This window comes from Pecten maximus, chromosome 14, assembly GCF_902652985.1.
Source record: "Pecten maximus chromosome 14, xPecMax1.1, whole genome shotgun sequence".
Lineage (NCBI taxonomy): Eukaryota > Metazoa > Mollusca > Bivalvia > Pectinida > Pectinidae > Pecten > Pecten maximus.
In genome coordinates, this window is record NC_047028.1 from 10,802,162 (window position 1) to 10,819,264 (window position 17,103).

At 30.4% G+C, this 17,103-nt stretch overlaps 1 protein-coding gene across 1 annotated transcript in view; it reads left to right on the forward strand.

The window, feature by feature from the left end:
- Positions 1 to 333: 333 nt before the first annotated feature.
- The window catches only part of LOC117341739 (uncharacterized protein DDB_G0271670-like), an 18,668-nt gene continuing 1,898 nt past the window's right edge, over positions 334 to 17,103 (forward strand). The window contains exons 1-17 of the mRNA XM_033903601.1: positions 334 to 366; positions 623 to 679; positions 1,603 to 1,659; positions 2,608 to 2,664; positions 3,563 to 3,619; positions 4,569 to 4,625; positions 5,524 to 5,580; positions 6,530 to 6,586; positions 7,511 to 7,567; positions 8,516 to 8,572; positions 9,471 to 9,527; positions 10,475 to 10,531; positions 11,456 to 11,512; positions 12,460 to 12,516; positions 13,441 to 13,497; positions 14,454 to 14,510; positions 15,459 to 15,515. Coding sequence (XP_033759492.1) covers positions 334 to 366; positions 623 to 679; positions 1,603 to 1,659; positions 2,608 to 2,664; positions 3,563 to 3,619; positions 4,569 to 4,625; positions 5,524 to 5,580; positions 6,530 to 6,586; positions 7,511 to 7,567; positions 8,516 to 8,572; positions 9,471 to 9,527; positions 10,475 to 10,531; positions 11,456 to 11,512; positions 12,460 to 12,516; positions 13,441 to 13,497; positions 14,454 to 14,510; positions 15,459 to 15,515 — 945 coding nt within the window. The remainder of the gene's footprint in view (positions 367 to 622; positions 680 to 1,602; positions 1,660 to 2,607; positions 2,665 to 3,562; positions 3,620 to 4,568; positions 4,626 to 5,523; positions 5,581 to 6,529; positions 6,587 to 7,510; positions 7,568 to 8,515; positions 8,573 to 9,470; positions 9,528 to 10,474; positions 10,532 to 11,455; positions 11,513 to 12,459; positions 12,517 to 13,440; positions 13,498 to 14,453; positions 14,511 to 15,458; positions 15,516 to 17,103) is intronic.

Genomic DNA, 17,103 nt, shown 5'->3' on the forward strand with positions numbered 1-17,103 from the left:
TATATTATTTCAATGCGCTTAATCGGTACCTAATCAAAATAAATATCCGTGGTGAAAAGGTTAACCAACTCAAGATATTGACCAACTATCAAAAAGTAACTTCCCTTTACATGTGAAGTTATAAGATCGCTCAATATTATACGATGTACGATGTGCGCACGATAAAATAGATGTGTGATTGTATCGTGTATCCGAATGTGCGAACGATGGGCGATCGAAACGAATTCATTAGATAGATATCGTGATTTAAATCAATTTTGAATTTAATTACAAATAATGTGTAAAGGTACTGAACTGTTTTGATAAAAATATCATTTAGAATTGACACAATGAATGATTGCTGTATATGGTATTTCTTTCACGCACGTAAGTACTTTTGCAAAACTTAGGAAATAATTGAGCTTAATACTAATCATTTATAAACCTTATGCAATGAAAATAAAAGTTATTATTTCGTCAGTTTAGTTACGTATTAGGCACATGTTAATGATTGATCTTGATCACATGAATTAAAACAATTGCTGTTTTTCTTTTATATATTCATGTAATTATTTTCTTGTTATTCCTTCTCTAAAGAATAAGTCATTACTTATGTCACAACCTTTATATATTATCTTTAAAGACGGAATCACCTTCTAGCTCAACGAGCAGCGATCGTTCTGTCAACTCTGGTGAACAGGTATGTCATTATAATATTTAATGTTGATAGGTTTTCAAATTTCACTGCTGTAATCAATGTTACATTTGATTGATAATTCATGTTAGGAGTGTTAATTCAAAATTGTCTTTTTGTAAAACGTATTCAATGTAAATAACAAACAACGATGATATTATAATGTCACTCACAATCTTACCGGTATAATTTCGTATGAGATCAATAATATTTAAAGTGTGATTTTCTGGCCTGTATATGAACATTGGGATAGCTTCAACTGAACTAAACTTTTGTACTCAATTTATCTTACCATACACCAATAATGTAATGTCAAATATTTTAATTCATTCACATAATCCAATGTGCTTAATAAGTACCTAATCAAAATACATATCCGTTGTGAAAATGTTAACCAACTCAAGATATTGAACAACTATTAGAAAGTTACTTCCCTTTTATATGTGCGATGTTTGCATGATAAATAGATGTGTGATTTTATCGCATATGCGAATGTGCGAACGATGGGCGATCGAAACGAAGTGTATGGGATAGACATCGTTGTTTATATCAACTTTGAATTTGATCACAGATAATGTTTGTACGTCCCGAACGGTTTCAATAAAAAGATTATTTAGATATAACACAATAAATGGTTGATGTATATGGTATTTCTTACATTCACGTAAGTGCGTTTGTAAATCTTACGAAATACTGGAGCTTCATGCTTATCATTTATAAACCTTATGCAATGAAAATAAAGGTTATCATTTCGTCAGTTTAGTTACGAATTAGGTATATATTTGTATGTAAATGATTGATCTTGATAACCAGTATTAAAATAATTGCGTTTTTTCTGATATATATTCATTTAATTACTTTTTTAGTGATTCTTTTTCTCATGAATAAGTCATTACTTATGTCACAACCTTTATATATTATCTTTAAAGACGGAGTCACCTTCTAGTGCAACGAGCAGCGATCGTTCTGTCAACTCTAGCGAACAGGTATGTCATTATAATATTTAATGTTAATAGGTTTTCAAAGATCACCTCTGTGTCAATGTTACATTTTTCCGATAAGGAACATTACAAGAGTTAATTCATTTTTTTTTCTTTTTGTAAAATGTATTCAATGTTAATAACAAACTGCGCTGATATTATAGTATCACTCACAGTCTGACCGGTATAATTTCGTAAGAGATGAATACTATTTAAGGTGTGATTTTCTGGCTTGTATATGAACATTGGGATAACTTCAACCTTACTTAATATTTGTACTCAATTTATGTTACCCGATGCCCATACTGCAGTGTCCAATATTTGAAACTATTATATTATTTCAATGCGCTTAATCGGTACCCAATCAAAATAAATATCCGTGATGAAAAGGTTAACCAACTCAAGATATTGACCAACTATCAAAAAGTAACTTCCCTTTACATGTGAAGTTATAAGATCGCTCAATATTATACGATGTACGATGTGCGCACGATAAAATAGATATGTGATTGTATCGTGTATCCGAATGTGCGAACGATGGGCGATCGAAACGAATTCATTAGATAGATATCGTGATTTAAATCAATTTTGAATTTAATTACAAATAATGTGTAAAGGTAATGAACTGTTTTGATGAAAAATATCATTTGGAATTGACACAATGTATGGTTGCTGTATATGGTATTTCTTTCATGCACGTAAGTACTTTTGCAAAACTTAGGAAAAACTGGAGTTTAATGCTAATCATTTATAAACCTTATGCAATGAAAACAAAGGTTATTATTTTGACGGTTTAATTACGTATTAGGCATATGTTAATGATTGATCTTGATCACATGAATTAAAATAATTGCTGTTTTTCTTTTACATATTCATGTAATTATTTTCTTGTTATTCCTTCTCTAATGAATAAGTCATTACCTATGTCACAACCTTTATATATTATGTTTAAAGACGGGATCACCTTCTAGCTCAACGAGCAGCGATCGTTCTGTCAACTCTGGTGAACAGGTATGTCATTATAATGTTTAATGTCGATAGGTTTTCAAATATCACTGCTGTAATCAATGTTACATTTGATCGATAAGGCACGTTAGGAGTGTTAATTCAAAATTTTCTTTTTGTAAAACGTATTCAATGTAAATAACAAACAACGATGATATTATAATGTCACTCACAATCTTACCAGTATAATTTCGTATGAGATCAATAATATTTAAAGTGTGATTTTCTGGCCTGTATATGAACATGGGGATAGCTTCAACTGAACTAAACTTTTGTACTCAATTTATCTTACCATACACCAATAATGAAATGTCAAATATTTTAATTCATTCACATAATCCAATGTGCTTAATAAGTACCTAATCAAAATACATATCCGTTGTGAAAATGTTAACCAACTCAAGATATTGAACAACTATTAAGAAGTTACTTCCCTTTATATGTGCGATGTTTGCATGATAAAATAGATGTGTGAACGATGGGCGATCGAAACGAAGTGTATGGGATAGACATCGTTGTTTATATCAACTTTGAATTTGATTACAGATAATGTTTATACGTCCCGAACGGTTTCGATCAAAAGATTATTTAGATATAATACAATAAATGGTTGATGTATATGGTATTTCTTACATTCATGTAAGTGCGTTTGTAAATCTTACGAAATACTGGAGCTTCATGCTTATCAGTAATATACCTGATGCAATGGAAATAAAGGTTATCGTTTTGTCAGTTTAGTTACGACTGAGGTATATATTTGTATGTAAATGATTGATCTTTATCACCAGTATTAAAATAATCGCTGTTTTTCTTATATGTATTCGTTTAATTACTTATTTAGTGATTCTTTTTCTCATGAATAAGTCATTACTTATGTCACAACCTTTATATATTATCTTTAAAGACGGAGTCACCTTCCAGTGCAACGAGCAGCGATCGTTCTGTCAACTCTAGCGAACAGGTATGTCATTATAATATTTAATGTTAATAGGTTTTCAAAGATCACCTCTGTGATCAATGTTACATTTTTCCGATAAGGAACATTACAAGAGTTAATTCATTTTTTTTTCTTTTTGTAAAATGTATTCAATGTTAATAACAAACTGCGCTGATATTATAGTATCACTCACAGTCTGACCGGTATAATTTCGTAAGAGATGAATACTATTTAAGGTGTGATTTTCTGGCTTGTTTATGAACATTGGGATAACTTCAACCTTACTTAATATTTGTACTCAATTTATGTTACCCGATGCCCATACTGCAGTGTCCAATATTTGAAAGTATTATATTATTTCAATGCGCTTAATCGGTACCTAATCAAAATAAATATCCGTGGTGAAAAGGTTAACCAACTCAAGATATTGACCAACTATCAAAAAGTAACTTCCCTTTACATGTGAAGTTATAAGATCGCTCAATATTATACGATGTACGATGTGCGCACGATAAAATAGATGTGTGATTGTATCGTGTATCCGAATGTGCGAACGATGGGCGATCGAAACGAATTCATTAGATAGATATCGTGATTTAAATCAATTTTGAATTTAATTACAAATAATGTGTAAAGGTAATGAACTGTTTTGATGAAAAATATCATTTGGAATTGACACAATGTATGGTTGCTGTATATGGTATTTCTTTCATGCACGTAAGTACTTTTGCAAAACTTAGGAAAAACTGGAGTTTAATACTAATCATTTATAAACCTTATGCAATGAAAACAAAGGTTATTATTTCGACGGTTTAATTACGTAATAGGCATATGTTAATGATTGATCTTGATCACATGAATTAAAATAATTGCTGTTTTTCTTTTACATATTCATGTAATTATTTTCTTGTTATTCCTTCTCTAATGAATAAGTCATTACTTATGTCACAACCTTTATATATTATGTTTAAAGACGGGATCACCTTCTAGCTCAACGAGCAGCGATCGTTCTGTCAACTCTGGTGAACAGGTATGTCATTATAATGTTTAATGTCGATAGGTTTTCAAATATCACTGCTGTAATCAATGTTACATTTGATCGATAAGGCACGTTAGGAGTGTTAATTCAAAAATTTCTTTTCGTAAAACGTATTCAATGTAAATAACAAACAACGATGATATTATAATGTCACTCACAATCTTACCGGTAAAATTTCGTATGAGATCAATAATATTTAAAGTGTGATTTTCTGGCCTGTATATGAACATGGGGATAGCTTCAACTGAACTAAACTTTTGTACTCAATTTATCTTACCATACACCAATAATGAAATGTCAAATATTTTAATTCATTCACATAATCCAATGTGCTTAATAAGTACCTAATCAAAATACATATCCGTTGTGAAAATATTAACCAACTCAAGATATTGAACAACTATTAGGAAGTTACTTCCCTTTATATGTGCGATGTTTGCATGATAAAATAGATGTGTGAACGATGGGCGATCGAAACGAAGTGTATGGGATAGACATCGTTGTTTATATCAACTTTGAATTTGATTACAGATAATGTTTATACGTCCCGAACGGTTTCGATCAAAAGATTATTTAGATATAATACAATAAATGGTTGATGTATATGGTATTTCTTACATTCATGTAAGTGCGTTTGTAAATCTTACGAAATACTGGAGCTTCATGCTTATCAGTAATATACCTGATGCAATGGAAATAAAGGTTATCGTTTTGTCAGTTTAGTTACGACTGAGGTATATATTTGTATGTAAATGATTGATCTTTATCACCAGTATTAAAATAATCGCTGTTTTTCTTATATGTATTCGTTTAATTACTTGTTTAGTGATTCTTTTTCTCATGAATAAGTCATTACTTATGTCACAACCTTTATATATTATCTTTAAAGTCGGAGTCACCTTCCAGTGCAACGAGCAGCGATCGTTCTGTCAACTCTAGCGAACAGGTATGTCATTATAATATTTAATGTTAATAGGTTTTCAAAGATCACCTCTGTGATCAATGTTACATTTTTCCGATAAGGAACATTACAAGAGTTAATTCATTTTCTTTTTCTTTTTGTAAAATGTATTCAATGTTAATAACAAACTGCGCTGATATTATAGTATCACTCACAGTCTGACCGGTATAATTTCGTAAGAGATGAATACTATTTAAGGTGTGATTTTCTGGCTTGTATATGAACATTGGGATAACTTCAATCTTACTTAATATTTGTACTCAATTTATGTTACCCGATGCCCATACTGCAGTGTCCAATATTTGAAAGTATTATATTATTTCAATGCGCTTAATCGGTACCTAATCAAAATAAATATCCGTGGTGAAAAGGTTAACCAACTCAAGATATTGACCAACTATCAAAAAGTAACTTCCCTTTACATGTGAAGTTATAAGATCGCTCAATATTATACGATGTACGATGTGCGCACGATAAAATAGATGTGTGATTGTATCGTGTATCCGAATGTGCGAACGATGGGCGATCGAAACGAATTCATTAGATAGATATCGTGATTTAAATCAATTTTGAATTTAATTACAAATAATGTGTAAAGGTACTGAACTGTTTTGATAAAAATATCATTTGGAATTGACACAATGTATGGTTGCTGTATATGGTATTTCTTTCATGCACGTAAGTACTTTTGCAAAACTTAGGAAAAACTGGAGTTTAATACTAATCATTTATAAACCTTATGCAATGAAAACAAAGGTTATTATTTCGACGGTTTAATTACGTAATAGGCATATGTTAATGATTGATCTTGATCACATGAATTAAAATAATTGCTGTTTTTCTTTTACATATTCATGTAATTATTTTCTTGTTATTCCTTCTCTAATGAATAAGTCATTACTTATGTCACAACCTTTATATATTATGTTTAAAGACGGGATCACCTTCTAGCTCAACGAGCAGCGATCGTTCTGTCAACTCTGGTGAACAGGTATGTCATTATAATGTTTAATGTCGATAGGTTTTCAAATATCACTGCTGTAATCAATGTTACATTTGATCGATAAGGCACGTTAGGAGTGTTAATTCAAAATTTTCTTTTCGTAAAACGTATTCAATGTAAATAACAAACAACGATGATATTATAATGTCACTCACAATCTTACCGGTAAAATTTCGTATGAGATCAATAATATTTAAAGTGTGATTTTCTGGCCTGTATATGAACATGGGGATAGCTTCAACTGAACTAAACTTTTGTACTCAATTTATCTTACCATACACCAATAATGAAATGTCAAATATTTTAATTCATTCACATAATCCAATGTGCTTAATAAGTACCTAATCAAAATACATATCCGTTGTGAAAATGTTAACCAACTCAAGATATTGAACAACTATTAGAAAGTTACTTCCCTTTTATATGTGCGATGTTTGCATGATAAAATAGATGTGTGATTTTATCGCATATGCGAATGTGCGAACGATGGGCGATCGAAACGAAGTGTATGGGATAGACATCGTTGTTTATATCAACTTTGAATTTGATTACAGATAATGTTTATACGTCCCGAACGGTTTCGATCAAAAGATTATTTAGATATAATACAATAAATGGTTGATGTATATGGTATTTCTTACATTCACGTAAGTGCGTTTGTAAATCTTACGAAATACTGGAGCTTCTTGCTTATCAGTAATATACCTTATGCAATAGAAATAAAGGTTATCGTTTTGTCAGTTTAGTTACGACTGAGGTATATATTTGTATGTAAATGATTGATCTTTATCACCAGTATTAAAATAATCGCTGTTTTTCTTATATGTATTCGTTTAATTACTTATTTAGTGATTCTTTTTCTCATGAATAAGTCATTACTTATGTCACAACCTTTATATATTATCTTTAAAGACGGAGTCACCTTCTAGTGCAACGAGCAGCGATCGTTCTGTCAACTCTAGCGAACTGGTATGTCATTATAATATTTAATGTTAATAGGTTTTCAAAGATCACCTCTGTGATCAATGTTACATTTTTCCAATAAGGAACATTACAAGAGTTAATTCATTTTTTTTTCTTTTTGTAAAATGTATTCAATGTTAATAACAAACTGCGCTGATATTATAGTATCACTCACAGTCTGACCGGTATAATTTCGTAAGAGATGAATACTATTTAAGGTGTGATTTTCTGGCTTGTATATGAACATTGGGATAACTTCAATCTTACTTAATATTTGTACTCAATTTATGTTACCCGATGTCCATACTGCAGTGTCCAATATTTGAAACTATTATATTATTTCAATGCGCTTAATCGGTACCTAATCAAAATAAATATCCGTGGTGAAAAGGTTAACCAACTCAAGATATTGACCAACTATCAAAAAGTAACTTCCCTTTACATGTGAAGTTATAAGATCGCTCAATATTATACGATGTACGATGTGCGCACGATAAAATAGATGTGTGATTGTATCGTGTATCCGAATGTGCGAACGATGGGCGATCGAAACGAATTCATTAGATAGATATCGTGATTTAAATCAATTTTGAATTTAATTACAAATAATGTGTAAAGGTACTGAACTGTTTTGATAAAAATATCATTTGGAATTGACACAATGTATGGTTGCTGTATATGGTATTTCTTTCATGCACGTAAGTACTTTTGCAAAACTTAGGAAAAACTGGAGTTTAATACTAATCATTTATAAACCTTATGCAATGAAAACAAAGGTTATTATTTCGACGGTTTAATTACGTAATAGGCATATGTTAATGATTGATCTTGATCACATGAATTAAAATAATTGCTGTTTTTCTTTTACATATTCATGTAATTATTTTCTTGTTATTCCTTCTCTAATGAATAAGTCATTACTTATGTCACAACCTTTATATATTATGTTTAAAGACGGGATCACCTTCTAGCTCAACGAGCAGCGATCGTTCTGTCAACTCTGGTGAACAGGTATGTCATTATAATGTTTAATGTCGATAGGTTTTCAAATATCACTGCTGTAATCAATGTTACATTTGATCGATAAGGCACGTTAGGAGTGTTAATTCAAAATTTTCTTTTCGTAAAACGTATTCAATGTAAATAACAAACAACGATGATATTATAATGTCACTCACAATCTTACCGGTAAAATTTCGTATGAGATCAATAATATTTAAAGTGTGATTTTCTGGCCTGTATATGAACATGGGGATAGCTTCAACTGAACTAAACTTTTGTACTCAATTTATCTTACCATACACCAATAATGAAATGTCAAATATTTTAATTCATTCACATAATCCAATGTGCTTAATAAGTACCTAATCAAAATACATATCCGTTGTGAAAATGTTAACCAACTCAAGATATTGAACAACTATTAAGAAGTTACTTCCCTTTATATGTGCGATGTTTGCATGATAAAATAGATGTGTGAACGATGGGCGATCGAAACGAAGTGTATGGGAGAGACATCGTTGTTTATATCAACTTTGAATTTGATTACAGATAATGTTTATACGTCCCGAACGGTTTCGATCAAAAGATTATTTAGATATAATACAATAAATGGTTGATGTATATGGTATTTCTTACATTCATGTAAGTGCGTTTGTAAATCTTACGAAATACTGGAGCTTCATGCTTATCAGTAATATACCTGATGCAATGGAAATAAAGGTTATCGTTTTGTCAGTTTAGTTACGACTGAGGTATATATTTGTATGTAAATGATTGATCTTTATCACCAGTATTAAAATAATCGCTGTTTTTCTTATATGTATTCGTTTAATTACTTATTTAGTGATTCTTTTTCTCATGAATAAGTCATTACTTATGTCACAACCTTTATATATTATCTTTAAAGACGGAGTCACCTTCTAGTGCAACGAGCAGCGATCGTTCTGTCAACTCTAGGGAACTGGTATGTCATTATAATATTTAATGTTAATAGGTTTTCAAAGATCACCTCTGTGATCAATGTTACATTTTTCCAATAAGGAACATTACAAGAGTTAATTCATTTTTTTTCTTTTTGTAAAATGTATTCAATGTTAATAACAAACTGCGCTGATATTATAGTATCACTCACAGTCTGACCGGTATAATTTCGTAAGAGATGAATACTATTTAAGGTGTGATTTTCTGGCTTGTATATGAACATTGGGATAACTTCAATCTTACTTAATATTTGTACTCAATTTATGTTACCCGATGTCCATACTGCAGTGTCCAATATTTGAAACTATTATATTATTTCAATGCGCTTAATCGGTACCTAATCAAAATAAATATCCGTGGTGAAAAGGTTAACCAACTCAAGATATTGACCAACTATCAAAAAGTAACTTCCCTTTACATGTGAAGTTATAAGATCGCTCAATATTATACGATGTACGATGTGCGCACGATAAAATAGATGTGTGATTGTATCGTGTATCCGAATGTGCGAACGATGGGCGATCGAAACGAATTCATTAGATAGATATCGTGATTTAAATCAATTTTGAATTTAATTACAAATAATGTGTAAAGGTACTGAACTGTTTTGATAAAAATATCATTTGGAATTGACACAATGTATGGTTGCTGTATATGGTATTTCTTTCATTCACGTAAGTACTTTTGCAAAACTTAGGAAAAACTGGAGTTTAATACTAATCATTTATAAACCTTATGCAATGAAAACAAAGGTTATTATTTCGACGGTTTAATTACGTAATAGGCATATGTTAATGATTGATCTTGATCACATGAATTAAAATAATTGCTGTTTTTCTTTTACATATTCATGTAATTATTTTCTTGTTATTCCTTCTCTAATGAATAAGTCATTACTTATGTCACAACCTTTATATATTATGTTTAAAGACGGGATCACCTTCTAGCTCAACGAGCAGCGATCGTTCTGTCAACTCTGGTGAACAGGTATGTCATTATAATGTTTAATGTCGATAGGTTTTCAAATATCACTGCTGTAATCAATGTTACATTTGATCGATAAGGCACGTTAGGAGTGTTAATTCAAAATTTTCTTTTCGTAAAACGTATTCAATGTAAATAACAAACAACGATGATATTATAATGTCACTCACAATCTTACCGGTAAAATTTCGTATGAGATCAATAATATTTAAAGTGTGATTTTCTGGCCTGTATATGAACATGGGGATAGCTTCAACTGAACTAAACTTTTGTACTCAATTTATCTTACCATACACCAATAATGAAATGTCAAATATTTTAATTCATTCACATAATCCAATGTGCTTAATAAGTACCTAATCAAAATACATATCCGTTGTGAAAATGTTAACCAACTCAAGATATTGAACAACTATTAGGAAGTTACTTCCCTTTGATATGTGCGATGTTTGCATGATAAAATAGATGTGTGATTTTATCGCATATGCGAATGTGCGAACGATGGGCGATCGAAACGAAGTGTATGGGATAGACATCGTTGTTTATATCAACTTTGAATTTGATTACAGATAATGTTTATACGTCCCGAACGGTTTCGATCAAAAGATTATTTAGATATAATACAATAAATGGTTGATGTATATGGTATTTCTTACATTCACGTAAGTGCGTTTGTAAATCTTACGAAATACTGGAGCTTCTTGCTTATCAGTAATATACCTTATGCAATAGAAATAAAGGTTATCGTTTTGTCAGTTTAGTTACGACTGAGGTATATATTTGTATGTAAATGATTGATCTTTATCACCAGTATTAAAATAATCGCTGTTTTTCTTATATGTATTCGTTTAATTACTTATTTAGTGATTCTTTTTCTCATGAATAAGTCATTACTTATGTCACAACCTTTATATATTATCTTTAAAGACGGAGTCACCTTCTAGTGCAACGAGCAGCGATCGTTCTGTCAACTCTAGGGAACTGGTATGTCATTATAATATTTAATGTTAATAGGTTTTCAAAGATCACCTCTGTGATCAATGTTACATTTTTCCAATAAGGAACATTACAAGAGTTAATTCATTTTTTTTCTTTTTGTAAAATGTATTCAATGTTAATAACAAACTGCGCTGATATTATAGTATCACTCACAGTCTGACCGGTATAATTTCGTAAGAGATGAATACTATTTAAGGTGTGATTTTCTGGCTTGTATATGAACATTGGGATAACTTCAATCTTACTTAATATTTGTACTCAATTTATGTTACCCGATGTCCATACTGCAGTGTCCAATATTTGAAACTATTATATTATTTCAATGCGCTTAATCGGTACCTAATCAAAATAAATATCCGTGGTGAAAAGGTTAACCAACTCAAGATATTGACCAACTATCAAAAAGTAACTTCCCTTTACATGTGAAGTTATAAGATCGCTCAATATTATACGATGTACGATGTGCGCACGATAAAATAGATGTGTGATTGTATCGTGTATCCGAATGTGCGAACGATGGGCGATCGAAACGAATTCATTAGATAGATATCGTGATTTAAATCAATTTTGAATTTAATTACAAATAATGTGTAAAGGTACTGAACTGTTTTGATAAAAATATCATTTGGAATTGACACAATGTATGGTTGCTGTATATGGTATTTCTTTCATTCACGTAAGTACTTTTGCAAAACTTAGGAAAAACTGGAGTTTAATACTAATCATTTATAAACCTTATGCAATGAAAACAAAGGTTATTATTTCGACGGTTTAATTACGTAATAGGCATATGTTAATGATTGATCTTGATCACATGAATTAAAATAATTGCTGTTTTTCTTTTACATATTCATGTAATTATTTTCTTGTTATTCCTTCTCTAATGAATAAGTCATTACTTATGTCACAACCTTTATATATTATGTTTAAAGACGGGATCACCTTCTAGCTCAACGAGCAGCGATCGTTCTGTCAACTCTGGTGAACAGGTATGTCATTATAATGTTTAATGTCGATAGGTTTTCAAATATCACTGCTGTAATCAATGTTACATTTGATCGATAAGGCACGTTAGGAGTGTTAATTCAAAATTTTCTTTTCGTAAAACGTATTCAATGTAAATAACAAACAACGATGATATTATAATGTCACTCACAATCTTACCGGTAAAATTTCGTATGAGATCAATAATATTTAAAGTGTGATTTTCTGGCCTGTATATGAACATGGGGATAGCTTCAACTGAACTAAACTTTTGTACTCAATTTATCTTACCATACACCAATAATGAAATGTCAAATATTTTAATTCATTCACATAATCCAATGTGCTTAATAAGTACCTAATCAAAATACATATCCGTTGTGAAAATGTTAACCAACTCAAGATATTGAACAACTATTAGGAAGTTACTTCCCTTTGATATGTGCGATGTTTGCATGATAAAATAGATGTGTGATTTTATCGCATATGCGAATGTGCGAACGATGGGCGATCGAAACGAAGTGTATGGGATAGACATCGTTGTTTATATCAACTTTGAATTTGATTACAGATAATGTTTATACGTCCCGAACGGTTTCGATCAAAAGATTATTTAGATATAATACAATAAATGGTTGATGTATATGGTATTTCTTACATTCACGTAAGTGCGTTTGTAAATCTTACGAAATACTGGAGCTTCTTGCTTATCAGTAATATACCTTATGCAATAGAAATAAAGGTTATCGTTTTGTCAGTTTAGTTACGACTGAGGTATATATTTGTATGTAAATGATTGATCTTTATCACCAGTATTAAAATAATCGCTGTTTTTCTTATATGTATTCGTTTAATTACTTATTTAGTGATTCTTTTTCTCATGAATAAGTCATTACTTATGTCACAACCTTTATATATTATCTTTAAAGACGGAGTCACCTTCTAGTGCAACGAGCAGCGATCGTTCTGTCAACTCTAGGGAACTGGTATGTCATTATAATATTTAATGTTAATAGGTTTTCAAAGATCACCTCTGTGATCAATGTTACATTTTTCCAATAAGGAACATTACAAGAGTTAATTCATTTTTTTTTCTTTTTGTAAAATGTATTCAATGTTAATAACAAACTGCGCTGATATTATAGTATCACTCACAGTCTGACCGGTATAATTTCGTAAGAGATGAATACTATTTAAGGTGTGATTTTCTGGCTTGTATATGAACATTGGGATAACTTCAATCTTACTTAATATTTGTACTCAATTATGTTACCCGATGTCCATACTGCAGTGTCCAATATTTGAAACTATTATATTATTTCAATGCGCTTAATCGGTACCTAATCAAAATAAATATCCGTGGTGAAAAGGTTAACCAACTCAAGATATTGACCAACTATCAAAAAGTAACTTCCCTTTACATGTGAAGTTATAAGATCGCTCAATATTATACGATGTACGATGTGCGCACGATAAAATAGATGTGTGATTGTATCGTGTATCCGAATGTGCGAACGATGGGCGATCGAAACGAATTCATTAGATAGATATCGTGATTTAAATCAATTTTGAATTTAATTACAAATAATGTGTAAAGGTACTGAACTGTTTTGATAAAAATATCATTTGGAATTGACACAATGTATGGTTGCTGTATATGGTATTTCTTTCATTCACGTAAGTGCGTTTGTAAATCTTACGAAATACTGGAGCTTCATGCTTATCAGTAATATACCTTATGCAATAGAAATAAAGGTTATCGTTTTGTCAGTTTAGTTACGACTGAGGTATATATTTGTATGTAAATGATTGATCTTTATCACCAGTATTAAAATAATCGCTGTTTTTCTTATATGTATTCGTTTAATTACTTATTTAGTGATTCTTTTTCTCATGAATAAGTCATTACTTATGTCACAACCTTTATATATTATCTTTAAAGACGGAGTCACCTTCTAGTGCAACGAGCAGCGATCGTTCTGTCAACTCTAGCGAACTGGTATGTCATTATAATATTTAATGTTAATAGGTTTTCAAAGATCACCTCTGTGATCAATGTTACATTTTTCCAATAAGGAACATTACAAGAGTTAATTCATTTTTTTTTCTTTTTGTAAAATATATTCAATGTTAATAACAAACTGCGCTGATATTATAGTATCACTCACAGTCTGACCGGTATAATTTCGTAAGAGATGAATACTATTTAAGGTGTGATTTTCTGGCTTGTATATGAACATTGGGATAACTTCAATCTTACTTAATATTTGTACTCAATTTATGTTACCCGATGTCCATACTGCAGTGTCCAATATTTGAAACTATTATATTATTTTAATGCGCTTAATCGGTACCTAATCAAAATAAATATCCGTGGTGAAAAGGTTAACCAACTCAAGATATTGACCAACTATCAAAAAGTAACTTCCCTTTACATGTGAAGTTATAAGATCGCTCAATATTATACGATGTACGATGTGCGCACGATAAAATAGATGTGTGATTGTATCGTGTATCCGAATGTGCGAACGATGGGCGATCGAAACGAATTCATTAGATAGATATGGTGATTTAAATCAATTTTGAATTTAATTACAAATAATGTGAAAAGGTACTGAACTGTTTTGATAAAAATATCATTTTGAATTGACACAATGAATGATTGCTGTATATGGTATTTCTTTCACGCACGTAAGTACTTTTGCAAAACTTAGGAAATACTGGAGCTTAATACTAATCATTTATAAACCTTAAGCAATGAAAATAAAAGTTATTATTTCGTCAGTTTAGTTACGTATTAGGCACATGTTAATGATTGATCTTGATCACCAGAATTAAAATAATTGCTGTTTTTCTTTTATATATACATTTAATTATTTTCTTGTTATTCCTTCTCTAATGAATAAGTCATTACTTATGTCACAACCTTTATATATTATGTTTAAAGACGGGATCACCTTCTAGTTCAACGAGCAGCGATCGTCTTGTCAACTCTGGCGAAGAGGTATGTCATTATAATATTTAATGTTAATAGATTTTCAAAGATCACTGTTGTGATCAATGTTACATTTTTCCGATAAGGCACATAAGAAGTGTTAATTCAACATTTTCTTTTTGCAAACTGTATTCAATGTGTAAATAACAAACTGCGTTGATATATACATCACATTGACCGGTAAATTTCGTAGAGATAATACTATTTTAAAGGGGTGATTTTTTGGCTTGTATTGAACATTGGGATACTCAATCTTTACTTTAAAATTTGTACTCAATTTAGGGTTTCCCGATTCCTAGCGTGTCCAATATTAAACTATTATATTATTTCAATGCGCTTAATCGGGACCAATCAAAAAAATATCGTGGTTAAAAGGGTTAAAACCAAACCCAAAATATTTACCAACATCAAAAAAAATTTCCCTTTTCAAAGTGAAGTTAAAATCGCTCAAAATTATAGATTTACGATGTGCGCACGAAAAAATGAGTGTTTGTTCGTGATCCGAATTTCGAACGTGGGGGATTTAAACGAATTTTCATTAGATAGATATGTGATTTAAATAATTTTGAATTTTAATTTCAAATAATGTTAAGTATGAACGTTTTTTGGATAAAAAAATTATTTGGAAAATTTACACAATGTTGGTTGTGTATAGGGGATTTTTTTCATTTTTAGTGTACTTTTGCAAAAACTTGGAAAAAATGGTTTTAAAAATTAATCAAATTTTTAAACCTTATCAATGAAAACAAAGGGTTATTATTTCGACGGTTTTAAAATTTCGTAATAGGAATGTTAAGATTGACTTTCCGAATTAAAAAAATGTGTTTTTTTTTTTACATTTTCATGTAATTTTTTTCTTGTTATTCCTTCCAAGAAAGTATTTTTTGTCCCCAAAAATTTTTATATTATTTTAAAGACGGGTCCCTTCTAGCTCAAAAGAGCAGCGACTTTTTTGCAACTCTGGTTTTAAAAATGTCTTATAAAGTTTAATGTGATAGTTTTTAATATCCCCTTAATCATTTTCATTTACGATAAAGGGACGTTAGGGGTGTTAAATTTAAAATTTTCTTTTTTGTAAAAGTATTCAAGTAAAAAAACAACACGATATTATAAGTCATCACAATCTTTTCCGGGAAAATTTTAGAGATCAATAATATTTAAAGTGTGATTTTCGGCCTGTTATGAACAGGGGGTAGCTTCAATGAACTAAACTTTTGGGGACCAAATTTTCTTTCCAACACCCAAAAATAAATGTCAAATATTTTTAATTCATTACATAATCCAATTGCTTTAAAAGTCCCAAACAAAATACATATCCCTTGGAAAATGTTAACCAACTCAAGTTTGAACAAATATTGGAAATTACTTCCCTTTATATGTGGATTTTGCATATAAAATGATGTGTATTTTTTTCGATTGCAATGTGCGAAAAGATGGGCATCGAAACGAAGTGTATGGGATGACATCGTTGTTTTATCCCTTTGAATTTGATTTCAGATAAATTTTTTTCTCCCGAAAAGGTTTTGATCAAAAAGTTTTAGATAATACAATAAAAGGTTATGTATATGGGATTTTTTTACATTCAAACGGTTTTAAA